The sequence below is a fragment of the Phoca vitulina genome, unplaced genomic scaffold, assembly GCF_004348235.1.
Source record: "Phoca vitulina isolate PV1807 unplaced genomic scaffold, GSC_HSeal_1.0 scaffold39, whole genome shotgun sequence".
Taxonomy (NCBI): domain Eukaryota; kingdom Metazoa; phylum Chordata; class Mammalia; order Carnivora; family Phocidae; genus Phoca; species Phoca vitulina.
In genome coordinates, this window is record NW_022589742.1 from 10,189,560 (window position 1) to 10,217,498 (window position 27,939).

Sequence of the window (27,939 nt, forward strand, 5' to 3'; positions counted from 1 at the left end):
CTGAGCTGTTTTTCTTCCCATTTAAAAGAGGGGGGGCGCCTGGGTGGCTCAGTCGTTAAGCGTCTGCCTTTGGCTCAGGTCATGGTCCCAGGGTCCTGGGATTGAGCCCCGCATCAGGCTCCCTGCTCGGCGGGAAGCCTGCTTCTCCCTCTCCCACTCCCCCTGCTTGTGTTCCCTCTCTCACTATCTCTCTCTGTGTCAAAAAAGAAATAAAATCTTTAAAAAATAATAATAATAATAAAAAAGAGGGGGGGAAAGGCGGCAAAGAGAAGTAGTGTGCCTGACGCTAGAGAGCGGTAGGACTCCAGAGCACTTGGCCTTCACTGTTACTCTTCCAAGCTCTCAGCAAGCAGCGTAAAGCTGTGTGCTGCAGCGAAGGGAGTGGGTTCGAAGTCACAGTCAAGGGCAAGCTCTGCAACCTGACAGCCAGCCATGCTCCATGTGGCAACGCGGGCAACCTGTCTGAGCCTCAGTCGCCTGATCTATGTAATGCGGATATTCATATTTGCTCTGCATACCTCACCAGTTTGTTGTGATGCTCAGATGAGACGTGTACTACGAGGAGGAGAGCTCTGCGCACGGACTCTCGCTTGGCAATGACACCGAGTAGCGGCTCAGTACTGCGGCTCGAGAGAGCGCAGAGATCCTGTTCCATGCTCGCTCGCTCTCGTCGCACGAACCGCACTTGATTCCAAGTCTCTGTTTGGGAATCTGTCTTCCCCACTAGACCGAGTTTGCCCAGGACGAGGAGCAGAACTTGCCACCTCTGCCTTCACGGCACCTCGCTCACTACCTGGCCTCGAGAGCACCTGCAAAACGGCAGCGTTGGTGGGAGCGAGAGCGCTCGCGGCCCAGCAGGGGCAGCCCCGGCGGCAGCACGGGGGCGTCACCCCCCCGGCGCCGACAGCACCGGCCTGCAGAGAGCAGCAGAGAGCTGCAGAGACCCCCGAGTCCGGCCCCCTCCGCCCACCAGCCCCCCGCCCCTCGCCCCCTCCCGCCTGCATCCGGGCCGGGCCTCCTTCCCTCTCTAACCTTGCGCGCATTTGGCCTCTCTCCAAAGGGGTGGAAATCGGGCCCGGTTTGACTAAAATGTTTCCCCGAACCTAAGCAGTTTGCAAATTTCGGCCTGAAACTAGGGCAACGGGAGCAGTTTTAGTCACCGAGGCCATTCCCAGTGTGAACTTCGGCACAGCATCCACGGAGTCTAAAACTCTGCGGGGCAGGAGAGCGGTCCACTTGAATGCGTTTGACAAAAGGTCTTGCACAGTTTGGAAAGAATTCCTGGCTTTAGAAGATTGGAAACTGGAAAGTTCTGCTTTTTTGTTGTTGTTGTTGTTGTTGTTGTTAAATAGCGCTTTCAAAGGTCCCTTCGAGAGGGCTGCCTATCTACACGTAATTTGATGTTCTACAGGGAAGTAGAGAGCCAAATGAAAGCCGCCCAGGCCCAGGTCAGGAGTCATTAAAGTGGCTGAATGAACGGTAATTATTTTAGCTAGCAGTGGGCCCGCTTCTACTAACTGATGGGCCGACCTTATTATCTTTCCCATTTGACACCAAAAGGCCACTGGGACTAATGGCCTTTCAAGCGAAAGCAAAAGCTTTCTATTTATTTACTTTGTTCTCTGGCTTTTACAGGGTTCCATTTTAATGCCCCTTAATTATGCTACAGCACTTGAGTGTAGGGGTTAAGAGTATGCGCTTTGGAGTCAGACAAAACCGGGCTTCCATCCAAGCTCTGCAGCTTCCCAGCTGCGTGGGCCCGGTCCCTCGCTTGAGCACTCCGAGTTTTATTTTCCTTTCTCTGCAAAAGAGTGACTCTAATTCATGACTCGTAGGCTTATTGTGATGATTCAATGAGCTGATGCATCTAAAGCACTTAGCCCGGAGCCTGGTGCACGGTGAGTACGCGGGAAATCGGAGCACTTACTGCTCAAATAGTTGAAGAAGTCTACACACACGCACACACACTTATGCATTCACCTTGAGGGTGGGCCATGGCAGCAGCGATAAGATGCTCACAACATACCCTGACAAAGAAACAAGGCTCAGATGGCCCAAAGTTGGTCATAAAGCGCTGGAGATGGACCTCAAACCCTGTGTGTCTGAAGCCAAAGACCTGATGGCTAGAACGAAATCTCCCCTGTCCACCTTGTTCTAGAGGGACAACCCATTCTTTCCTCCAGCCTTCAGTCTCTCAGAGCCTGGGTGTCAGGGAATGACCTGCACCCTGCACTAAGGGACAGCTGTGGGAGCCTTGGGTGGGGGCGAAGTGGGGGTCCAAGAAGGATCCGTAAAGCTTTCAGAAGGCAATCCGCATGCCTGAGTCATCTCTGTATTTTATCATGCCTAGCATTGTGCAATGCTATTTTCATTCACTTATTTATTGGACAACAATTCACTGAATGAGGTCCCTGTGTCGGGCACCGTGCGAGGCATGATAAAATACAGAGATGACTCAGGCATGAGGATTGCCTTCTGAAAGCTGGCTCTTTTCTTTAGGAAGTAGCAGCAGTGATGCTTTTCAGTTTATTCAGAATGATCAACGGGATCAGCTGCAGGTAACACAACACAAGAACTAAGACTGAAGATCCCATTGGTTGGGTTTTCTGCCTGGCTTAAACATCCATTGATTATCTGTTCTTTTTGCATCACAAAACACGTTGGTTTGCGAGTAGGAAAGTGTACCTGCATTTCCAGAACCTGCCGGCCTGGTTGTACCTTATGGTATTAGCTGATGGAGTCTTGAAGACCGACCTTCGGCTTTTGAGGGTGTAGTCAAATGTCAGTGATATGAGCAGACATGTTAACACCGAGGTTTATCTTTTTTGGTTTCATTTTTCAATTCTAGTCTTATGTCCTTTAAGAACGTTGACATTTTACATCATAGGTTTGTTCTGCCCGGCTTTTGTTTTTAAACTGTATGTAAATGGAATCCTGCTACTTCCTCTTCTGGAAGTCCAAAGTATTTCTTTTCAGTACAAATGGTAGTATACTTTCAAGGTACCAAGCTCTTCCGACCTAGAATTGGAAAGGCTTCTTTCATGATTTCAATAATTTTAGAAGCTGCTGGGGTTAAGCCCGTTCGAGCGGACATCTCACCATTGCAATTAGGTTTTGAGACACAAAATCCCAGCCAAAGGGTTGGAAAAGTTTGAAAATGGATCCCAACTGGCTTCCCCCAAAGTGCTTTTTTGTCATTAGCTAGAGGAAGGCAAGCTAACAGAGAACGGATTTGGAGTACTTCAAATTACATACCCTGCTGTTGCCTTCACAACATGAGCAAATCATTACCAGAAATCTAGGTTTTTTGTACCATCTAGTGGTGCGTCCCAATACAGCTGATACATAATTTTTTTTTAAGTTCACAGTTCTTTAAGAGAGTCTCTGAGGGTTGTTTCATACAGAGGTTGCAGGTGCAAGGAGATGGTCAGCTTCCTCACCCTGCCATTATTCTGAGCTTTGTGGCTTTGATTCCTCACCTGTCTTGAGTGCGATAGATTCAGGTCTGCAGTCTGCAGATACTAGGTCTGCACTAACCACAAAGTAAGAGCAAGGAACACACACTGTGAGAGCAAAGAACAGAATGTGTTCACCACTTCGCTCTTTTTCTTCCTTGGACGTTGTTTAAAAACTCCCAGAACTTCCTAAGGGGTTTTTAAAACAAATTTTTTTTTTAATGTGGTCAAAAGCATATAACATAAAATTGACTGTCTTAGCCATTTCTAGGTGTACAATTCAGGGGTATCAAGTACATTCACCTTGTTGTGCAACAGAGCTCTAGAACTTTTCATCTCGCAAAATGGAAACTCTGTTTCTGGGGAACCACAGCTCCCGATTTCCCCTCCTCCACTAACCGAGTTTACCAATGGATTACTTGCAGGCGGATATTCCTCTAAGGGCCCGTGTTTTTACCATCCTTATTAAATTATAATACAGAAATATGTGAATAATGAATAATTGTCATGAAAAAAGCAGTCATCATCACAAAAACAAAGGGCTCTCTCCTTTTCCTGGCCTACTACCTCGGGAACAAAAGGATGATTCTGAAGTCGTGAGGCCTTATCTTTTGTTAACCAAATCTCTGAGCTGAGTTCCTGTTTGCCAACCGTCCTTGCTCACGAAGTCTGGGAGCAGGAGTTTCGAGACCTTTAAATGCAGGATTCTGTAAAAGAAAAAGTTAAAATTATTATTATTTTTTTAATTGCAGGATTATGTCAAAGGAATTCCAGGCTCACCAGGGAAAAGGTGCAGAGATCCCTGGGTGCTAATAGAGAGAAAGGAAGGAGCTGGTTTGGAATTGAGGCTCGACCAAGTTTCCAGCTGTGTTTTTGTCCGCCTCCTCCCCTCCCCCCCCAGCCCCCGCCAACTTCTAGGCTTTAACCTAATCCCTGAGTATTTAGTGACGGTATTTGGAGATGGGGCCTTTGGGAGATGATTTGGTCCTAAGGGTGGAGGCTTCACGAATGCGAACCGTGCCCTTATAGAAGGGACCCAAGAGCAACCTAGCCTCTCCCCACCCCCCCACCCCGTGAGGACACAGCGAAAAGATGGCCCCAGGAAGCGGGCTCTCACAAGCCACCAAATCTGCCTGTGCCTTGAACTTGGACTTCCAGCCTCCAGAACTGTGAGAAATTTCTGTGGTTCATAAGCCGCCCAGTCTGGGGTAATTCGTTATGGCAACTCTAATGGAACGAGACAGGGGCCTTGAAAGAAATTATTGAACCTCCGACAGCCTCGATTTCCTCATCTGCAGGATGGGAATAACAATACCTACCTGTCTTAAAGATAAAATGAAGTAAATTATATGCTGTAACCTGCACATAGGAGGTGCTCATTAAACACTCATTCCCTCCCCTCTCCCGTTTTTGGCAATATGTATACATATCTCCCTAAGCCTCAGTTTCCTTGTTGTCAATTGCACGGGTCACTGTGGGGTTCAAAAATGCAGCAATGCCTATGAAAGCAACTTCATAATGACAATAGATGTTTTTAAAATTTTCATTTTTTAAAAAAAAATTTTTTTAATTTTCATTTTTATGTCTACGGAGTTGTAACTAATCAAGAAAGAAAATAATCATTGAATACAGGTAATTCGTATTTCCCAAAGAAGGTTATTAATATTGTCCTGATAAACAATGATTTGTCTTGATCACTTAAATAACGTATGCATCTGAAGGCAGGGGCCTGGTCTGGCCTGGGTCATCTCTCTAGGCTTTGTCTGACCTGGGGAGTGTATCACTCTCTTCCAGTCTCACAAAAGGAACAGGACTCAAAAAGAGAATGGCTCTGGGTTATCAGGGGAGCTTTGAAAGAACAGAACCAATTTTGGTGCTTCCCAGTGATCACACCCCACAGAGAGAACCATTGTTCATTTTCCAGGAATTTTCTGTGTAAGACACGTATGAAAATGCTTGTAAAAAGCTCCAACGGCACAAAAGGGTATAACGCGTAAAGTAAAATGGCCCTGACCAACAGCACCACACACAGATACACACTGCACACGCATCAGCTCCCCAAACCCACTCCGCAAAGGAAATCACTGTTGACAGACTGAGATTCTCCCACTAATAATCTATGCATGTTCCACGCATGCGCAAACGCACACATACTGGCTATATATACATATACACGCATGCGTGCCTGCATATACATACACAGCCCCTGTGTTTCAGAGAGAGCCTTAGTCACATAGAAGATCATGATTAGTGGCGCCGGGGTGGCTCAGTCGTTAAGCGTCTGCCTTCGGCTCAGGTCATGATCCCGGGGTCCCCGGATCGAGCCCCGCATCGGGCTCCCTGCTCTGCGGGAAGCCTGCTTCTCCCTCTCCTACTCCCCCTGCTTGTGTTCCCTCTCTTGCTGCGTCTTTCTGACAAATAAATAAATAAAATCTTTCAAAAAAAGATCATGATAGATGTGAATGGTACCCCTGAAATTGTGTAATACTGTGCAAAGCAACAACTGCCTCACACACACACACACACACACAAACATCTCCTTTTCCAAAAAAAAACCCACAAAGGGATAATACCAAACTGCTATTTTGTAACTTGCTTTTCTCAGTTAATGATATTGCTTTCCATTTCGGCACACATAAGCCTACCCAACTCTCTGTACCTGCTCCCCAGTGTTCGATTGTAAAGATGTATTATCATTTATTTAGCCAGTTTGTTTTTGACAGAAACTGGGACCACTTCTAGTTTTCTTGCTACTCCTAATACTGTAATAAACAATTACACCTCTTTGAAATTATAGGCATATATTTTACAATGAGCTTTAAGTACTCGCGTGTGTGCAGTGCATGCGTGGACAGTTTTTGTACTTAATATGCATTTTCATGACTATAGATCTGCAGCATCATTTTTTTAAAGTTTATTTATTTATTTAAGTCACCTCTTCACCCCATGTGGGGCTCGAACTCACAACCCCGAAATGAAGAGTCGCACACTCCACCGACTGAGCCAGCCAGGCGCCCCTATAGCATCGTTTTTAAAGGCTGTACATTATATCATATTGGACGGATGAAACGTCATTTGTTTAACAAATGCCCTGCGGCTGGGGATTTATGCTGTTCCTGATTTTTCACGATTATGAACAATGCAGTGTTGAACACCTATACACTGAAATCTTTGTGCATTTGTCAAATTATTTTCCTCGGATACATTCCTAGAGGTGAGGTTGCCAGGCCGAGGGGTATGCCTATTTGGAGGAGTGGCCACTTCATTTAAAAGAAAAACTGTCAATTCCATCATGCGGATTTGCTACACAGAGGTCCTCCGATATGATAGCCGGGGGGGGGGGGGGGGGGGGCATTTATATCAGATAAGTAGGCGATTGCCAGCCCTGGTGCAGCAGGGCAGGATAATAGCCCCAGGGAGGTCCCCGTCCTAATCCCCGGACCCTGTGACTATCTCCAGCGACACAGCAAAGGAGAACTAAGGGTGCAGAGGGAATTAAGGTTGCCAATCAGCTTCACTTAAAACGGAGATTATCCTGATTATTTGGTGCCCAAGGTAATCATAAGGATCCTTGACAATGGAAGAGGAAGCTGGCACTAAAGTTAGGGGGGGCGAGCTTCTGGGGGGCTTCAACCTGTGAAAGGTATAAGGGGGGAGGGAGCAGAGGTGAACAGAGAGAGACTCGAACCAGGCACTCAGTGAACTGCACTTCCTGCAGACGAATGGCAAATCTGGGGCTCCCACATTTCTCCCTTCTGCTCCTCAGTCGCCCCGATCCGGTCCTCTTCTTTGAGCCCCAGTATGGCAACTGTTGCTAGGCCTTGTAAATACATTTGTTTCAAAATGTAGCCCGTCAGAGCTGGAAATGACTTTAGGGATCATCTCATTTTCCACATAGAGAAACGGAGACCTGGCAGGGTGGGGGCCTCAATCAAGAGGACAACTAGCGAGCTGCGGAGTCAGGACGGGAACACGGCGGGGGGTGGGGGTCCTCACTCCGGGTTTGCAGCAGCATTAGGAAAAGGCTGCTCAGGGGCGTCTGAGTGGTTCAGCCCCTTAAGGCTCAGCCCCTTAAGGGTCCGGCTCTTGGTTTCCACTCAGGTCATGATCTCAGGGTTATGAGATGGAGACCCTTGTGGGGCTCCCTGCTCCCCTCTCCCTCTCCCTCAGCCCCTCCCCCCACTCGCACACACACTGTCTCTCTAAAATAAATTTTAAAATATTGAAAAAAAAAGGAGGGGCGCCTGGGTGGCTCAGTCGGTTTAAGTGTCTGACTTCAGCTCAGGTCATGTTCTCAGGGTCCTGGGCTCGAGCCCCACATCGGGCTCCCTGCTCCGCGGGAGGCCTGCTTCTCCCTCTCCCTCTCTCAAATAAATAAATAAAATCTTTAAAAAAAAAAAAAAGGCTGCTCATTTGTAAAGATTAGTGGAGGGTCACCATTTTCACCAAAAAAGTAACCATCACTGCTATAAATAGACTCAACTTGCGTCAAAGCATAATCATTAAAAGAAAAAAAAAAAAACCAGACTGCTCTTTGAGAAGATCTTTGAGACTTAATCTTTTTTTTTTTAAGATTTTATTTATTTTTTGACAGAGAAAGAGACAGCGAGAGAGGGAACACAAGCAGGGGGAGTGGGAGAGGGAGAAGCAGGCTTCCCGCCGAGCAGGGAGCCCGAGGGACGCGGGGCTCGATCCCAGGACCCTGGGATCGTGACCTGAGCCGAAGGCAGACGCTTAACGACTGAGCCACCCAGGCGCCCCTGAGACTTAATCTTAATTAAATTTATTAAAAAATAGCGACAAACCTGTAAGCCTTATAAAAATGCAAGAGCCTACTTCATCCCCACTAATCTGTAAAAATTCACAGCGACATAAGGTTTTAAAATCTTACACAAGTAAAGGCATGGAGATGGGCTATTGCATTATTAACTGCACATGTGGAAGATACAAATGGTTTACTAAATTATTTTCAATTCATTATATCAAGCTAGGGAAACCATTATGGAAAGGGCAGGAATCGTGTTTATGGGAGAGAGAGAACGGTTATATTCTAGTTAGCATTGATTTGTGGAGGGATGACTTTATTTCCAGTAATACCTGTGATGCTGACTTGTAGAATGGAAAAGTGCTCCAACACCAGTCTCAATTGGATCTGCAAACAACATTCTTACTTAGAATTCTTTTTTTTTAAGATTTTATTGTTTTTTTGGGCGCCTGGGTGGCTCAGTCGTTGATGAGCGTCTGCCTTTGGCTCAGGTCATGATCCCAGGGTCCTGGGATCGGGCCCCGCATCGGGCTCCCTGCTCCGTGGGAAGCCTGCTTCTTCCTCTCCCACTCCCCCTGCTTGTGTTCCCTCTCTCGCTGTGTCTCTCTCTGTCAAATAAATAAATAAAATCTTAAAAAAAAAAAAAGATTTTATTGTTTTTTTAAGTAATCTCTACACCCAACATGGGGCTCCAACTCATGACCCTAGATCAAGAATCACAGGCTCTTCCAACTGGGCCAGCCAGGCACCCCTCTTACTTGGAATTCTTAAGATGGTTTTTGCTACTAGAAAAAGGAAGTTGTCACCTTTTTCTTGCTTTTTCGGTACAGGCATCATTCAAGTGCAGGAGTTTCCCATTTGAAGCAATTTCCATTCTTCCCAACTGTCAAGTTCAGGAATGGGCATGTATTTGGGGTGGGGGAGGGGCGGCAGCTGGTGAGTCAGTCAATCAGGTCACTTGCCCATTTCCCAAAATTGTAGATAAAGATGTGAATGAGGTTTGTGGACTCTAGCCCTATTGGGCTCTGACTTCCCAGGTTCAAACCTTGATCCATCTGCTAATTCTACACCCCTCACCTCCGAACTAGCATCTCACAAGATTATCAACTAGGAGTGTAGATGAAACCACAGACAACACACAGGGCCAGCTACCCCACCTCTGTATGTGAATTTGTAATTCTGAGAGTAAAATGCCAAAAGTGAGTCCAAGAAATGCTTTTCGAGTTAGCTTTTTTGGAAGTGAGGTGGGAAAGGAAAGGATGTGTATAGAAAGGCACAAGTCTAAGTCTAGGATTGAGTAGGAGTTGATCTGGGTGGGGATTTACTGGTGTAGGTCAGAGGGGCAGGGGTCTCTCAGAGGCAGGAGGCCTTGTCTTCCCTCTTTATTACAGTGGGAAAACAGATTACGGCTTTCAGCTTTATTCAAGGGCGAGCTTCAGAATCTGCAAGGAAATGTTACCAGATTTTACCAGGCTGCAGAAGACGCCAGCCTTCTTGGAATCATTTCTTTTTCCCTAAATAGCATATTAAGAGTTCAGTCCTGATGGTACATATCATCTTTGAGTACAGATGAATCTTTCTAGCATGAGCCAAGAGAAACACACACTTGTATAATTAAGCATCACAAGTGCTAGAATCAGCCCCCACCCTGAATTTCCCCAACCATCTAAAAAAGAACGTGGCTTTAGAAGGTAAATAACTCCGAGGGACACGGTTATTAGCCAAGTATCTTTTCTCTCATTTAATCTAGGAAACCTACGTAACACACTGGAAAAACTGTAGTCTTGAGACCGTTAAACTACATAGACTATATTAAACTGCCAAGGTCGGGATGCCTGGGTGGCTCAGTCGGTTAAGCGTCCGCCTTCAGCTCAGGTCATGATCCCAGGGCCCCGCATCATCCAGCACATCATCCAGCATCAGATTCCTTCCTCAGCAGGGATCCTGCTTCTCCCTCTGCCTGCCACTCCCCCTGCTTGTGCTCTCTGACAAATAAAATCTTTAAAATAAATAGGGGCGCCTGGGTGGCTCAGTTGTTGAGTGTCTGTCTTCGGCTTGGGTCATGATCCCAGCGTCCTGGGATCGAGCCCAGCATCGGGCTCCCTGCTCTGAGGGAAGCCTGCTTCTCCCTCTCCCACTCCCCCTGCTTGTGTTCCCTCTCTCGCTGTCTCTCTCTCTAATAAAATCTTTAAAAAATAATAATAAATAAATAAACTGCCACGGTCATGGATTCACTCATGCAAGAGCTGTGGTCTTTATTTACACAGCAGATGGGAGGACAAAGATCGAAGAGCCAGGCCAATGTTAACCCTTGATAAGTAGTCTGGTGGGGAGACCTTGGGCAGGTCATTTACCAAGCCTCAGTACCCACGTGTATTACATGGAGGTAATGCCAGGCCCAGGGTTGCTGGGAAGTTGGCATGAGATCATGATGTGAAAGAATTTGGAACAGAGAAGAGCATAACCCAAAAAAGTCATTTTATTGTCCACCCTCCAAGCTATTACACAGGAGCGAGTGGGGGGAAGGGCGCTGCGTGGATGGTGAACATCGACAGCAGGGTTTCTGGGGTTGTCACGGGCTAAGCACCAAGCTCACACTGGCCACAAGGCTGTCTACTAGATTAGAGACCTGAAGGAGTTTGAAGAAATTTATCATTTTATCTGGAACAATCTGTAGGGAGGTCCTGCTGCCGTGTCTAAGATTTATTCAGTGGCCATCCACATGGGTGGCCCCAAAGGCTCTGTGCTGAAAAGAGCTAACGGTTCCCAGATGTCACTAACAGTGAAAGAGCTAAAGGGGAAAGCTTCATTGTTTGTGGAAGCCAGGTGGGCCGCTGTGGAAGGCTGGAAGATGTCACCAAGGTCCAGCTGAACACCTATGGGGGGCGGTCAGATGCCAGAGTCCTCATCCTCAAAGTGAGGGCAGGAAGAAACTCATGGAGCCACAACTAAGAAATGCTCTTGGCACAGAACTTAGTCTAGGCCCAGCCTGGGATGCGACTGTCTGCTAACTAATTTCCAGTAAGTTAGTTCTCACATTCCTCAGCAACTCCATTTGGAATCACTTTTTTTTTTTAGAACTGAGGAATCAAAAATTCCAAGCGAAAGGACTTCATTCATGAGAGCCTTCCCGAACCTTCTCAGCTTCCTTCCAGACTCTGAGGATGCAGGGAATGCCCAGCCTCAACTTCCTCCATGGGTCTTGCCCACCCCGTTTTCATTTTGCCTTTGGTAGAGGCAAGAGGGCGGCTGGCCAGAGTCTGGGTTAAGGCTAGACAGCTTCAGGCCATTCCTGGTATCTCCTCCATTCAGTTGGCAAAAAGGGACAACCCCATAGGACACCGTATGGTCAGTCTTGGTTTGAAAGACCCTGCTGGTAGAGGGTAAGGGGACTGATTTCTAAGTAGGAGGGCAGCGGGTGCAGGGAAGGTGGGAGAAGCAGGCAGGGGGGGGGCCTCTATGGTTCCCATCCCTGAACTGCTCTTTTAACCATTTCATGTGCCGGTGAGTCACTCAAGTTGGAAAACTCCTGCCACAGGGCACAGGTGCCAAGGAAGAGAAGTGTCAGATTTTACGGGGAACAGCAACGTGCTCCTGGCGCAATGCTCTTTAGTGACGGAAAGAGAAAAAGGACGGTGCAGGCTCTAGACCCTCTAGATTCACAGTAGAAAATCACGAGCAGGTTTGGAAAAAGGAATTCTCTTCTTCGGACTGAGGTTCAATAAAAGAACACATTTCTTCGCTCTGGAGACTGGCTTTCTGAAAAACAGGATAAGCATGATGAGGAAGAAGCGGTTTGAATCCTAACTCGGCCGCTGCCTCGCTGTGTGACCTCAGGCGAGTTACCTAGCCTATCTGAGTCCCACATTCTCATCTGTTCAACGAGGCCACTAATGCAACCTACCTCCCAAGATTCTGGAAAGGAGCAAGTGAATTAAACACACGGAAAGCACTTCAAAGAGTGCCTGGCACGTATATGCTCAATAGATATTAGCTACTATTTTGTTAAAGAGGCAGGTCTTTGGGGCGCCTGGGTGGCTCAGTTGGTTAAGCATCCGATGCTTGGTTTCGGCTCAGGTCATGATCTCAGGGTTGTGAGAGCGAGCCCAGTGCTCACAGAGAGTCTGCTTGAGATTCTCTCTCTCTCCCTCTCCCACTCTCCCTTCCCCCAACACGTACACACACACACACACACTTTCTTTCTTTCAAATAAATAAAATCTTTATATATATTTTAAAAAGAGGCACTGTCTTTATACATAGTAGAGTAGAATTGGCATTGTAGGGAAGATCAAGGACTTGGAAGTCAGAGAAAGCGGACTCTGGCACTCACTCACCTTGACTTTGGGCAAATTACTTAACCTCCCTAGACCTCAATTTTCCCATCCTGTGAATGAGGATAAAAATAGCACCTGCCTTGTAGGTAGCTACTGGTTCTTATTTTGCTTCACTTCCGTGGATCTTATCGTTCTCCTCATCTCTAATGACCTTTTACTTCCTTCTACCTCAGCCAGCCATTCCTATGGCCAGACGGCTAGACTCTGTCATCGCCCACAGAGGTGGCACCCTTGCCATTTCAATTTCAAACATCTACTCTCCACCCACTACCTCCCATGTCATTGGCCTAAGTAGTCTTAGCACTACATGTTTCCATAACCTAATCCTCCAGTCCGTCAGCCGCCACTACCCCTCTTCCCCTATTGGCCTCCTTTCCCTTCTTTGTGCAGCTCAGAGACCAGGCTCCCTTGTTATAGTCACTCACTTGCAAATACCCTCAGGGTCGTGGGATGGAGCCCCCGTCGGGCTCCGTGCTCAGCGTGGAGTCTGCTTGTCCCTCTCCCTCTGCTCCTTCCCTTGCTCTCTCTTTCTCTCTCTCAAATAAATAAATAAAATCTTTAAAAAATGGGGGCGCCTGGGTGGCTCAGTCGTTAAGCGTCTGCCTTCGGCTCAGGTCATGATCCCAGGGTCCTGGGATCGAGTCCCGCATCGGGCTCCCTGCTCAGCGGGAAGCCTGCTTCTCCCTCTCCCACTCCCCCTGCTTGTGTTCCCTCTCTCGCTGTCTGTCTCTGTCAAATAAATAAAATCTTTAAAAAATATCTTTAAAAATGGCTCTACTACTTACCTTCTATCTGTATGGTAATGGGAATGATCCAACAAAGATGAGGAGATCAAATGATGATGGGGGAGGATGAGGATAACCTCGTGGGGGAGGTCACTGAGACCAGTGAAGGGCCATGTGGAGGCACTGACATTTGCTAGGAGGAGGGAACATGGTAACATTGAAAGGGTACAAAAGGAGAATGAGGACACAGGTGCAAGTTGATTTGCAGGTTTGTTTGTGAGGAGTCAGAAGAGTACTAATCAGATGACCTCTGTTTTCTCCATCAACTCTGGGGCAAGAGCATCAGCTGAGAGTGCAAATCCGGGGGTTGAAAAGTGGGCAAGTATGGGAGTCATGAGCTTCCTGAGTGCCCAGCTGAAGTTTGAGGTCAGGAGTCGCAAGTAGAAACAGCTGGGTGGGGTGATTTTCCTGAGTGCTCTTTGGCGGGAGAGCGTGATGGATGGGGGGGGGGGAGAGGAAAAGTTGCTGAGGGAGGTTTAGGGAGGTTAAGTAATTTGCCTCGGCCAGAAGGAGGGGACTGGGCCCATATTGGAGGGGCAGGAGGAGACTCGACCTTCCTTCCTTTGACCAATCTTTATCTGGGGCCTCACACAGGAAACCTTTCAGAACTACTGAAATTCCTACTGAAACGTTCATCGAGTTCACTTTGAAACCAGGTTCATATAAAATATACAAAGAGTCAAACGTTTCGAGGCAATGGAGTTCCGTGCCAAATCTACTGGAAGTGAGGACGCGGAATCTGTGCATTTCCCAAGCTCCCCCATGGTCCTCACCATCAGCCGAGACTGGGAGCCTGGCAGTGTGCTGAGGAGCAGGGGCTTTGCTGGGGTGCCCGGAAGTGGCCCCCTTCCCAGTGCCCGTGCCCTGCTGCCTCCCTCTGTCCAGAGCCACAGCGGCAGGAGAGCTGACTTGGGACGGTTGGCACAGCCGGGTACCCACTCCCCGTCTCCCCCTCAACTAGTCTCCGCTCAGGAAGTCCATCCCCTTGCCCTTTGCCCAAGGTAATATGGTTCCTGTGCCTGCTGTCCCAGCATCCCCTCCCCTTATTCTAGGACGGTGTCCTGGCCACAGCTAGACAGTGAACCCATATGCAGTGAAACGATCCTACCAACTGCCAACTCTCACTGCGGTACACTTGATTTAACTTGGAATTGTTTCTCAGGATTAATGTGTATTGTCATTTATGATTGAGGACGGCTTTGAGACTGAGAGCAAAGAGAGGAATACCCCTTGCCACCTGATGCTGGGTGATCTTAAGGCAAGTCTTGTCACCTGTTCGAGACTCCGTCTCCTCACCTACAAAATGAGAATATTTATGCATTCCTTCAATCCCTATTCCCTGAAGACCTGTTGTGTAAGGCACATACACAATTCACAAGGTGGTCACTGTGGGCACCGAGCAGGACGGCATGTGTGGGATCCGGCTCATAGTCCCCACCCGTACATGTTGCTGTTATTTTTTTCGCCTTTTAAAGGAACCGTTTAAAGCATCAAGTTTTCAGTAATTCTAAGGCTTAACATTAAAAAATGTACAAACCATTAACAAGTACTTAGAGGAGACTTTATAATCCTGACTTTCATTAATTAGTAGGCTAGCAGAACTCATCCTCTTGGGTAGAGATTGATGTGAAGCCTGACTCAGCCACGCTAAAGCTCTTGAACCAGCCCCCTAAATCCATCTCCTCATTTGGGCATGGCCAATTAATCACCAAGGGTGCTTCCGGCTTGTCCGTTAGTCTGTCTTACACAAGGGCTTCGAACAAAAGAATCTGTACTGTGTCGGCGATGTATTTTTACTATTTCTTTCTTCACCATTCTATTGTTTCCAGCACTCCCTCATCCATCCATTCAACAAATATGTATTCCCCCTCTGTGCCGGGCTCTGTTGCAGATGCTGGGATGTGGGTATACACCCCTCAAAGTCTTGGCCCTCAAGGAGCTAACATTCTAGATCCTAAGCATTTACATATATTATCTCATTTTAATCCTCATAGAAACTCTATTGGGGGGGGCCACCCTATCTTAATCCTCATTTCACAAATGAGCCAACTGAGGAGTGGAGAGGTTAAGAAATGTGCCCAAGTTTCTGAAGCTAGTAAGTCATGAGCCCGGATTAGAAGCCAGGCCATAAAGATCCTCATGCCTTTCCCCCCAGACCCATATCGTTCCCATTCGGCAGTTCCTACTGACACCACTTTTGAATTGAGCGTGGAGCCCAGAGTCCTGGCCCTTAGCCTCAGGTGGCATTTTCCTGGGCCTCGGAGTCCTGGGGTAGCCCTATGTTCTAGGCTGAAAGCTAAACATCTGGGACAAGCAAACTAATCCTCATGAATTTGCTCATTTTGCTGAGTCATCTGGGTTAAATCTAGCTCGGGTAAGAGAACGCAATAGAGCTGCTCGGATAGCAAAATAAGAAAATGGTAAAAAAAAAAAAAAAAAAAAAAAAAAGTCAAGATATTTTACAAGGCACAAAGTACATGGGCTCCTTGAGACTAAGATGAAACAAATTCCAGCTATGAAAATACTAAGTAATAGAAATCGGGGTCTTATCAGTTGAAGAGCCTGGTTTTCACACTATGAGCTTCTCCCCAAGTTTTATTCCCAAGCTGTAGGGACCAAGTACCTAAGGCAGAAACTGATACCTACTTTCACTTGCAAGGTTGGCACTGGCGGGTCCACCATCTGGGGGGAAATATATTTTCTTATCTAGAAAGGAAGAACACATGATTAGAAATCTCCAGGGACTCCAAATGGTCTGCCCCTCAGTTTATTTTTAAAGATTATTTATTTGTCAGAGAGCGAGAGCATGAGCAGGGGGAGGGTCAGAAGCAGAGGGAGAAGCAGACTCCCTGCTGAGTGTAGAGCCCCACTCTCGGGGGCTCGATCCCTGGACCCTGGGATCATGACCTGAGCTGAAGGCAGCCGCTTCACCCACTGAGCCACCACCCAGGCAGCCCCTGCCCCTCAGTTTATAAACCCCGAGCATATTTTCTCTTATCAGATGTTACAAAAACAGAGAAGTTTCTGTTTTTAAGGTACCTTGGGGTCTTGTTCCCATCTTACAGGCAATGTTCCGGACTTCCCCAACAGATCCTAGACCACCAGGCCAATGAGTACAACTGACGTCCATGTTAGTAGGAGAGCGTGAAGTTTTCAGTAGTCAGACTTGGTGATAGACATGTGATAATGTGTCTAGAGGCTTCAGAAATAGGATCATGCCTGCATCATAATTTTGCCATGATGTGCCTGGCGTACAGTAGATGTTCACTAAATATTTGCTGAATTGGGGTTGAACTGTATGGTTGTTATGTGCGGGAGGTGAGGATTTGAGCCGTCTGTGTTCTACCCAGCTGCTGAGTGTATGCACAGGCCTATACGCAAACACAGTTGGCCTAATTTTTCCTCTGAATCCAGCAGGAACAAATTTTTGAAAAAGAGTTCAGGGGTGGGAATTTTCATGGGTTTCCCAAGCATGACATTTTTATGATTTACTCTTGAAGTACATTCCTAATCAAACTCTGGAAATGACAGAGTGGTATTTTAATGGGAAATTTGTTTTTGACATTAGGCTGGAACACAGTGCCTGACTTAGGTAGGGATGCTGAACAGGCCCTTTGTGTACTGTATAGTTAGTTCCGAGTAAAGGCAACGTCTAGCAATTTCTTTCAGGCATAGAACTACAGACGTGTATGGACTAGGGGGTTGTAAAAGAAAATTTGTCCAGAGTACAGAATGCCAGAGGATGTGGATTTGGCCCCATGAAACCATAAAATATATATATTATTACCCATGTTTCATATGAAAGGCAAATCTTGTAGCAGATTGGGTTGTTCTGTTGGTGAAAGTATACTTCAGGCCAATTCTCCCCCAGCCTTTTACAAAGAAGGGAGTCTTGTTTTTTGGTAGGCATTTGGCATCTAGCTGGCACCGATTAAATATTTGTTGGGCGAATGAGTGAATGAAGAAGTGAATGAGCCTTAAGGGGGTTTTAGTTCGGGGGGAGGGGTGGTGGCCTAGGCGCAGGCACCCAAGGGAGACCGAGCCATGGCGGTCTCCAGGCAGCCATGGGACTGCTTCTACAGCGACTTTGAATTTTAATGTTTGGAGCAGATGGTTGGTATAGATTGCCCTTGTTTCTGCCCAGGAACCTGGCGTCACTGCAAGTTGCCAACCTGTTTAGAGGATAGAGTTTGAGCTTGTAGGTACGTCGGAGAGTTCTCTGTTTTACAAGTGGATTATTTGGTGGCTGACGGCGAGGTGAGTGCAGGACCCTGCGATTTTCGGCAGCAGCCTAAATCATTTTTCTAGAGTAAGTCCAAGTCAACAGACTGGGGTGACCATTTGGGGCCAAGTCCATCTGGTTGGCTATCTATGTAACCCTGAATGTTGATGAAGCTTAGTGAAGATCTATGGAACATTGAAGCAGAACATTCCATCCCTCAGAAGCCCCATGTCTGAAGAGGGAGCAATTAGCCTTAGCACCCCATCTCATTGCCAACTCCCTCTCAACTGCAACCAATCAGAGGCAGTCCTCCAAGTATCTGGAGGCATTTCCTTACCGTGGGCTGAGCTGGGAGGCAAGTCGCAGAGCAATCCCACGCTTCTGGCTACCTGGGCAGAGCTGCAATCCTCCCACACTGCGGATTCCTGAGGATGGGCTAGGTGTCGGTCTTGCTGGAGGAGACTTAGGAAGGGCTCATATTTCCCATCAGGCTGGGGCTCTGGAACCATGTGCGCACTGGAGTAGGCCTGAGAGTAGCCAGGCTCTGAGGAGCTGGGGCTGCCTAGGGAGGGGTAATGCCACAGCTCGTCAGACTGAACGGAGGGGCTGCCCGCCAGGGACACTGGGTACTGATCCGGAGTCATGAGACTGGGCCCATTCAAGCTGCAGTTGGTGGCACCATATGCAAAAGATGCTTCTGGCTCTGGCTTTGTCCACGGAGAAGAGAAACGCCACTGATTTGGAGGCATGTCACTATCTGGGAAGGAAAGGTTTACAAGACATGTTAGGTAGGTATTTATTGTTTTCAAAATGGAAATAGCTTAATTTTTTTCTGGTTACTACAGACTATTTTTTAACATGAAGAAAGTGTAGAAAAAGTAAAACAAAAACAAAAACAGAAAAAACAAAAAACAAACCCCACTCTGACTACAATATCCAGAGACCACCAATGTCTGCTTTTAGGTATACTTCTTTCTAGGATTTGTTTCTATTCAGGTCCACATGGTTTTCACATCACATAGGATTTTTAAGGCGACTTTTGCATCATTAAAATATCACAGATATCCTCCCATGGCAACGAATACGAGCACAGTATTCAGTTATATTAACAACACTGTGATGAACATCTTTGCATATACATGTTTGCACCCGTGTCCAACGAGCCCCTCAAGGAAACTTTTCTAGAAGTAAAATTGCTTGATTAAAGGTGATTTGTGTTTGGTCATTGCTGGTTGGCTTGATTTTATAGCTCGTGGTTTGAATACACCAAATGGAAGGACGCCACAGAACTTTATAAAGGGTTTAACGCTCGCCTGGGTATAAGTCACTCATACAAGTCTAGGGGTTGAAACTCCATTTTCTAGAGGGATCAGGGGCATGGGGATGCTAAGACTGGACCAAGTTAGCAAAGCAGGTTAGTCAAGTAGGGATCTGAGCTGGATCAGTGAGTCACTGCTTGGACCTCTTCCTGCAAAAGCAAAATGCTCAAGGTCAAGCGATGACTCAGTTTCTTCTCGCAAAGTTCGTGTGGACTAGCAAGGGAGGATGGAGTCTCCTTCGGTCTCATAGATACTCTTCTCATTGTGCCTAGGATAGCAGCTGAATCTGAGTGTTCAGAAAGTCTAGGGCAGCTCACGACATGGATGAATGTTTTCCCCATTCGAAACACCCACTCAGGCAAGAGAGGAGGAGGGAGAGTGCTCTGGCAGATGGTGCTTAAAACCTAGAGCCTCTCATCTATCCAAGATAATGAAGGGGGGTGTGGGCGTGAAGACAAAGGAAGATTGGAGGGCTGGAGAGACTGTCTGGTCCCCTCCCCCCGCTCCCCTGCCCCACGTGTGTCTCTCCCAGCTCTCCTGAATGTTCCACTTGCCTGCATGTTGTACAAGATAAAAGCATCTTGAGTGGCCTGCACAGTGACACCGGAGGCCCCCGCCTGCCCTCCCATCGTAGCTTTTCATGTAATACAGATGAGAAGAGCAAAAGAAGTTGTAACCTCGTGGCACAGACATTCTACCCATTTCACATCGCTCACAATGAGTGCGGGGCAGCGGTTGGCCTCTTTTAATGAAACCAAGGGCAAGAAAACGTTAAAATTTGTTCTTGGGGATGAACGCTACTTTTGAAAATTGATTATCTGCAGACCGGTAGAGATTCAGGGCACAAAGAGAGTGATTAAGCTGACTTAGTATAATCACTAGGCATGCTTCACGTTCAATAAGGGTACTGCATGTTCTGAGCGCAAGTTAGAAAAATTGTGTAGCCCGACAAGGGGGCAGTTTCCATCTGAACTGGCCTTACAGATCTCATACATATGACCTAGAGGCTGAATGCTTGAAATGGGCAAGGCAGGGCCCCAGTGGCTTTTGAATATTTCTTTTAACTGCTTCCCTTCCAGAATTTTCTTTTCTTTTCTTTTCTTTTTTTTTTTTTTTAGGACTTCCAGAATTTTCTGATCGAAATGTTCCGGGGAGTGGGTGGTGCGCCACTGTCCAAGGTCCATCTGGTCACTGAGTGCACCAGAGCACAGTTTGGATGGCAGCATGGGGGGGGGGGGGCAGTGTCCCAAATCCCAAATTCACAGCAACCCCATAGTGAACCCTGGGTGACCTGGGAAAAGCCATCTTTCCAGAGCAGACTTGGATGCTGGTGACCCATGGGGTGGAGACCCTGAATTTGGGGGGACCCTCTTTCCAGCAACCACGCTCACCTACCCTGTGAACCCTGAAGGCATTTCTAAGTCACAGTCCTGACTGGCTCAAGTGGCTGTTGCCACCGCTAGAAGTGACCCTGGTGACCCTTTCTTACCCAAGTTCCTCCACTCTTAGTTACCTCTAGAGATGAGAGGGAGGGAGCCCCGGGAAAGACTGCTGCTTTATCAAACTCCAGACTACATGAATGAATGAGACCAGTCCAGGAACATTTTGGTTCTAGGACACTTGGGGCCGCCTGGATTTTCCTTTTAGTAGGAATACAAAAGGCTTCCATCCCATATGCTCCCAACTCTGAGCATCTAGACCCTGCCTCGCAGTCCCATCCTAACCTCAGAGAGCACTGGGGCAGTGGCGGGGGGGGGGGGGGGGGGGGGGGGGCGGTCCTGGGCTGAGCACTAGAGTCCACAGCAGCAACAACACTTGAGGGCTGATGTGGAGGGTGGATGGTGTAGACGGTAGTTGTAGAAGAGAATTGTCAGAAGCCATTGCTCAGTGTGTGTCCATTTCCAGGAAATGATACACCAGAGGCGAGTAGGAGCGGTTGCAAATCCACAACAGTTTTGTTTACTGAGCACTTATTATGGGCCAGGCGCTTTGCTTAGCACTCTGCCCACATGAGCTCACGTGATCCCCACAGCGACCCAGATGACAAAATAAAGACTTGGAGTGGCTATGGAAACTTGCCTAAGGCCATGCAGTTGGCAAACGCTCTGGCTGGCTGATTCCAAAACTCGTGCCCTTAGCAGCTCTGTCTCTCGGTATTGCAAAGATTGCAGTGAGCTGCGTGATACTCTTGGGGTTGGATGGTGGCAGGTGGGCATAAAATCTCTTGGGGCAATTTGAATGCATCCTTTGATCCAGTCATTCCCCTTATAACAATTTAGGGATATAATCAACAATGTGTGCAAAAATGTAGCTACGAGGATAGTCAAAAGGATATTTACAATATAGCGAAAAATCAGCAACAACCCGATGTCCAAAAATTGTAATAGATTCGGTACATCTATAAAAAGGATACTCTGGAGCCATTAAAATGATGTTGTGGGGGTGCCTGGGGGGCGCTCAGTCAGTTAAGCGGCTGCCTTCGCCTCAGGCCATGATCCTGGGAGATCATTTATGTGCAAAATGATGTTACGTTAGTTGTAAAACTTAGCATGCCTGCATAGATGCACATGTGCTTATGTCCTGAATGCTTATCTTTGTTTTCTAATTTTCCAAAAATAACAGTACTTTTGTGATTAGAAAAAGTTATTTTTTTAAAGATTTTTTATTTATTGGGGTCCCTGGGTGGCTCAGTCGTTGAGCGTCTCCCTTCAGCTCAGGTCATGGTCTCAGGGTCCTGGGATCGAGCCCCGCATCGGGCTCCCTGCTCGGCAGAAAGCCTGCTTCTCCCTCTCCCACTCCCCCTGCTTGTGTTCCCTCTCTCGCTGGGTCTCTCTCTGTCAAATAAATAAAATCTTAAAAAAAAAAAAGATTTTTTATTTATTTATTTGACAGAGAGAGCGAGAGAGTGCAAGCAGGGGGAACAGCAGAGGGAGAGGGAGAAGCAGGCTCCCTGCCAAGCAGGGAGCCCGATGCGGGGCTCGATCCCAGGACCCTGGGATCATGCCCTGAGCCGAGGGCAGACGCTTAACGACTGAGCCACCCAGGGGCCCCGAAAAAGTTATTTTTTTTTTAAGTAAAAACTGAGGAAACCATTTGACTCACTGAATTGGAGTCACAGTTGTAAAAGACCAATCCATAATGGCCTGCTTTCCTTCCACCCACCCTTCCTTCTCGTCCCCCTCCCCTTTCTCTGTCTCTGCCTTTAATACAAATCCTGCTTTATGCTGAAGTTAAAACCAAGCACCCTCTGAACATCTTGCACCGTGACAGTCCAACCTTCGGCCTGTCCGATCTGTACGCACTGACTTTTCCTTCTCTGCCTTCTTGGCTAGTGGTGCTGGCCTCTTATTCATTCACCCCAGAAACAAAGAGGATATTGTTTGTATTAGCCGAGGTTGAAACAACACCGGGGACAGGACAGCTTACAGGACACGGTCTTGTTCCAGGGCACTAGGGCGGCCTGCTCGGCCCCGCTCCCTCCTTTACCGTCGCCTCCCCGGGGTACCCAGTCTTTTGCTGATTATCCAGAGCCTTTATCCGGATGTAAATGAAGATGAAACACAGAACGTGTGCAGTATTTGCAAGTGGCTGAGAGCTCAAGGATCGGAGTCAAACTGGCCTGGTCTCGAATAGCCACCCCTTACTGGTGGTGGGATCTTGGGACAAATCACTTGGCTCTCTGAGCCTCAGTTTCCTTCCCAGGATAATGGGCACAGTGCGAGTTAACCAATAGCTGGTGTGAGGATTCAATGAGCTCATCCATGTGGGAGCCCCCAGCAAAGGGCCCCGCACACAGGACGTGCTCCATCATTGTTAGCGATCGTCAACAGTATTAGCGATAGTCCTCCTGGGCATTAGCCCTCTCGCTGGGGTGTTGTCAGGGTCTGCAAAGGCAGGACAGTGGGCTAGTGAAGAGTCCGATGGACCTGGGTTTCAATCTCTAGGCCTCACTCACAGGCTGTGTGACCCATCTCAACACTTCACCCTACCTGGGCTGCGTTGCCTCCTCCATGAAGTGAGGACATTAATACTCCTTGTAAAGTGGCTTTGGGAAATACAACAGGCATGCAGGAAGATGCGCCCACGTGCCGCTGGGGGAATATTCACAAACTAGGTAACGAACACCCAGATCAAGGAACAGAACGTGGCCGCCACCCCGGGGAGCCCACCTCCCGGGAGGTAACCGCTCTCCTGTCTTCTGACACCATATTCAGGTTGCCTATCTTTGACCTTCAGAAATCACAGTGGCTTTTGAGGACCAAAGTGACTACAGTCACTGGCCCATGGTGTCTGGCGTCCAGTGGGGGCTCACTCTGCGTTGGTGCGGATTCCTCTCCCTCACCAGGAGTTGTCAGCGTTCACAAGGGCCAGGAACAACTAGCATGACTCTCTCTCAAATGGATATTCACACTCAAAACAAACAAACCAGTGTTTCCTCCCCACCCCTACTGGATTATGGTTGAGAGGAGAGAGGAGGAGGTATGATCTTTTGAGTCTCGCTACAAAAGACCTCTGGGTGCTCAGTGGCGTGGGATGTGCATCCGGACCCTGTCCCCCCGCCCCCCAGAAGTGGCAACTACCGAAGCTTCTCTGGTCACCTACTCTGAGATCCTCAGTGTCCTTTTAAAAGGGAGATAATTCAAAAAATGCCTTCAGCCTGTGTTTTCTTTTCTCAAGTCCAGCCAGTATAAAATATACATAAGTAAATAAAAAAATAATTTGGATTTGGGAAAAACAGCCAGGAAATTCGATGGCATTTCCTAGCCACATGGGCCTCTGTGTTCGGGCTTTGCATATTTGGCTCGACAGAGCTCCCTTAGAAAGTGGCCGAGTCGGGAACGGGAGCCCATGAATGGGAGCCTGTTCTGTTGGGCATGGTTCAGCCAGGGCTCAGCGGCCTGGGGCTGGCCGGCAGGACCTGAGAGGCTGCTAACGGGCAGTAATGAAAGGCCACTTTATGGATTTCCCACCATTTCCGAAGCTGCGGGGCTCTCACATAACACCTCTTGTGAGAACCGCTGGGGGACTGGTCTTTCATGGGGCCTCCCGAGAGGCAGCACAGCTTATGAGAAACTTGCCTCTTAACCGTGCTAAGAGGCCTGGAGGAAGAAGACAGACCTCCCTTTGCTCAGTCAGCTGGACCAACATTTGCCCCACCTGCCCCGCACTCTGTGAGGAAGACATCTTCACAGTCAAGGGACCCGTGAGATTCTCACAGGGTAAATGCAACCAAGAAGGTAAGCAGAGAAGATGGCTGTCTCTCTGGCCTCGGAAGGTTGGCTTGGGCAAGAAACAGAGCCACGTCCAAGTTCCCTTCATGCACAGGAGAATCACAGAATAGAATGAAGTCAGAGGCATAGGAAACCATACAGCTGTCACATGGCAGAAGCCCCTAGAAAACGTGCAGGCTTCCAGGAGGGGCCTGCTGCTCTGTGATCTTAGTGCTTTGAAAGCAGGCCCCCATATCCGCTCGCGCCACTCAGAAAACACGTCAAGCCTTCATACCACCACACAAACATAACGAACACCTACATGGCACTACGTGTCCGTGGCCATGCACGACCTCATGGACCCCTCCTATAGTTAAGTGAGCCTCAGCTTTAGAGAGGAGGGAGCTGAGGCACAGACAGAGGAAGTGATGTGCCCTGAGATCACATTGTCAATAAATGGTGGAGCTGGTTCTAAAACCACACAGCGCACTCTCTTCGGTGACTCCATCCATGGCAGACATCAGTACCCTGTGATGCGAATCACAGTTTCATTCATTCAAGCGATATTTACTGGGTACCTTCCATGTGTCAGGCTTTGGGCTAGGTACTTGGGAAGTAGCAATTAATACAGAGGCCCTGCTACCATGGAATTCAGTTTAGAGAATGGGGGGAGACAAGAAAGAAAACACATAAATATATAATATGCCCAGTGGTGACAAATGCTAAATAAAATAAAATAGTGTAAGAAGACAGAGGGTGACAGGGGGGTGTGTTTCTATTTTTTAAAAAGATTGTGCAGAGAGGGCCTGGCTGGAGAGGTGACATTCTGATGGAGACCTGAATGGAGAAAAGGGGGAAGTCATGCAGTTATCTGGGGAAAGAGCATTCAGGGAGGGGGTGGGGAGGTGCAAAGGGCCTGAGGCAGGATTGTACTTGGCATGTTCTACAAATAGTAGGAGGCTAGATTGGATGAAATGAGGTGGGGGTGGTAGGATATGAAATCAGAATGAAAACAGGGCCCCACGCAAGACTTCTGTATTTGATTCCAAGTGAGACAGGAAGCTACTGGAGGGTTCTGAACAGAAGAGATATAAGATGAGACTTTCCTTTTAGTGATATCATTCTGACAGCTATCTTGAGAACAGACAGAAGGGGAGCAAAGGTGGAAGCAAGGAGACCAGTCAGGAAGCTACTGCAAAAATCCTGGGCTGAGATGACAGCTTCCTGGACCAACATGATAGCAGCAGAGGTGGGGAGACGTGGTCAGAACTTGGATATATTTTGAAGGTAAAACTGACACTGTTTCAAAGGACTGGGCATGGGGTAGGGGATGAAGAGAGGAGTTAAACATGACTCTTAGTTAACTGGAAGGATGCAGCTGCCATATATTGAGATGGGGAGACGGTGGACAGAGCGGGTCGATGAGGCAATTAAGAGCTCAGTCTGAGAGTCATTGTTTGTGATTCCTAGTACATTTGTGAAGGGATCAAGTAGGCACCTGGATAGACAGGACTGAGATGCAGTCTGGGCTGGAAGTAATGCATTTGAAATTGATATAGATGGTACTTAAGACCAAGAGACAGAAGAGATCCCTTAGGGAGTGAGTGTAGATAGAGAAATTGTCTAAGACCCGAACACTGGGGCCTCCAAACATTTAGAAGCTGAAGAGAAGAGGACGTCCAGCAAAGGAGACTGAGGAGTAGTAACCCAGGAGGAAGGAGGAAAACCAGGAGAAGGTGATGTTATGGGATCCAAGTGAAAGAGGCATTTCTAAGAGGGGGGAGCAACCACCTGCAGCCAATGTTGCTGACAGGTCAAAAAAAGATGGAGTCAGGGAAAGACCATTGGTTTGGCAAGTGGAGGTCACTGGTTAACCTTGATGAGAGTGGTTAAGGAGTGAGAAGGATGAAAGCCTGAGTGGAGTGAGTTCCAAAGAGCAGGAGAGGAAGAGGAAGGGTGCATGGGTGTAATTTTTGAGTCTTCCTATGAAATGGGGCAAGAGGCCAAGAGTTGGTTTTATTTCAGGTTGGGTTTTATCAGGCAAGCGGGACAGAGGTCATGAGGGACTATAGGTAGATGGCACTTACAAGGGAGTGATGATAACGAATCCAAGCCAGTGTGTTCAGAACTCAGTCAAAGCCAAACAGCCAAAGTCCATGCATGTGAAGTCCACGCATGAAGAGCTTGGGGTTTTGACTCTTCCAAGGAGCTGATTAGATCCTCTGAAACCCACTTATCCCATTTTTCAGCTCTTACTACACGTTAATTCTCCCAAATGACTCAGTCAGTCATTCTTGCTCCTGCTCTGAACTACTCAACACACTTTTGGACACCACAGCCCCACCCTCCAGCCACCCCACTGTGCCCATTGCAACTGCAAACTGCATCGTTTCCTTTAGTGCCCCCTTCCACATGTTTACTTAACTCCCAAGAGTCTCAGAAAATCACATCACCTGACTGGAAAAATAATTTCTAGGACAGAAGCAAATTCTGCAAAGGTGATATACACCAACTCCCCAACCAGGCCCAAAGAGCAAAGCCAGAGTGATGGCTCCTGAAAAGAGGGGAGATCTTCCCCCCACAGGCAGATGGCCCCCCACTTGGCATCTTTGCACAAAACGGACAATCATTTGGAGGCATGTACATCCTCCAGTGGGACCCAGGCATTCAACGTGGGTGCCGGGCAACTACGACGGAGAGTTCTTAAAATCAAGCAGACCCTGGTCTATTGCACATTTCAAAATGGTGGATGGACTCCCATCCATCTGGCAGGGTGACTTCTCCATGAGGCACGGCAAGTACAGTGCCGAGGGCCCGCGGATACTTTTTAGGAGCCCATGAAAATGTTTTAACGTCTCTTAAAATTAGAAGAAAAATGAGTATAACAAAATAACAAATACATAAAAATGAATCCAGCCTGGATTAAAGTTGTGTTTATAGCAACGCAATCACAAAATGTCCTTTTTCATAGCTGTACTGAGAAAGAGGCCCATAGAGTCAGAAATGTCTAGGGTCTGTGAAAGTCCTACTAGAGCCCTGACAGCTTAATTTTTATAGCTTTTTCCAAACCTGGGTATTTTGATGAGCACTCTTTGACACAGCTATCTTGAAATAATTGTTTAGAGATGTCAGAATGCTTGTTTATTTATTTATTTATTTATTTATTTATTTATTTATCTGCATCTGCCTTTGGCTTAGGTCATGATCCCAGGGTCCTGGGATCGAGTCCCACATCGGGCTCCTTGCTCAGCAGGGAGCCTGCTTCCCTCTCTGCCTGCCTCACCCCTGCTTGTGCTCTCGTGCTCTCTCTCTTTGACAAATAAATAAATAAAATCTTTAAAATAAATAAATAAATAACGAAGGCTGATAATAGCGAACAGTCACGGCGCTCTTAACTGTGTACTAAGCAGTGAACCCAGCATTGAATGCAGTTAAGAAAAGAACGAAATAGGTGAACTAGCTTGATCACACAGTGTTGATTTTCACACTAAACTTCCAAAGAAATGGGTGCAGCTTCTCACTTACGGTGTGACTTGCCTTCTGCAAATACACACACGTGTCAGCGCATCAAGGGCTTGGGAGAACAGGTCTTTCCGTGGTAGCCTTGATCGAAAATTCCAGCCTCCTCCCTCCCAACATGCTCACCATTCCTCAGGATCACGTCTGTGCTCTGGCTCAAGGGGCTCAATCCCTGGGGGCTCTTGACATTGCTCAGAGCTCTGGAGAAGTGTTCATCCACTACGCTGCCGATGTCCCCTTGGAAATAGGTGAAGAGGACACACCGGGGATTCCACTCAGTCTTTATAGGTCTCTGCAGCTGGATATCAGTCTTCCCCATCTCTTCCAT

The 27,939-nt window shown here is 47.6% G+C and overlaps 1 protein-coding gene across 1 annotated transcript; it reads right to left on the reverse strand.

The window, feature by feature from the left end:
- Positions 1 to 789: 789 nt before the first annotated feature.
- On the reverse strand, positions 790 to 27,939 carry VGLL1 (vestigial like family member 1). The gene is made up of 3 exons (XM_032428239.1): positions 27,738 to 27,939; positions 17,901 to 18,320; positions 790 to 914 (listed from the first exon to the last, which is right to left on the reverse strand). The coding sequence occupies exons 1-3, from the start codon at positions 27,937 to 27,939 to the stop codon at positions 790 to 792; spliced, it is 747 nt and encodes a 248-aa protein (XP_032284130.1).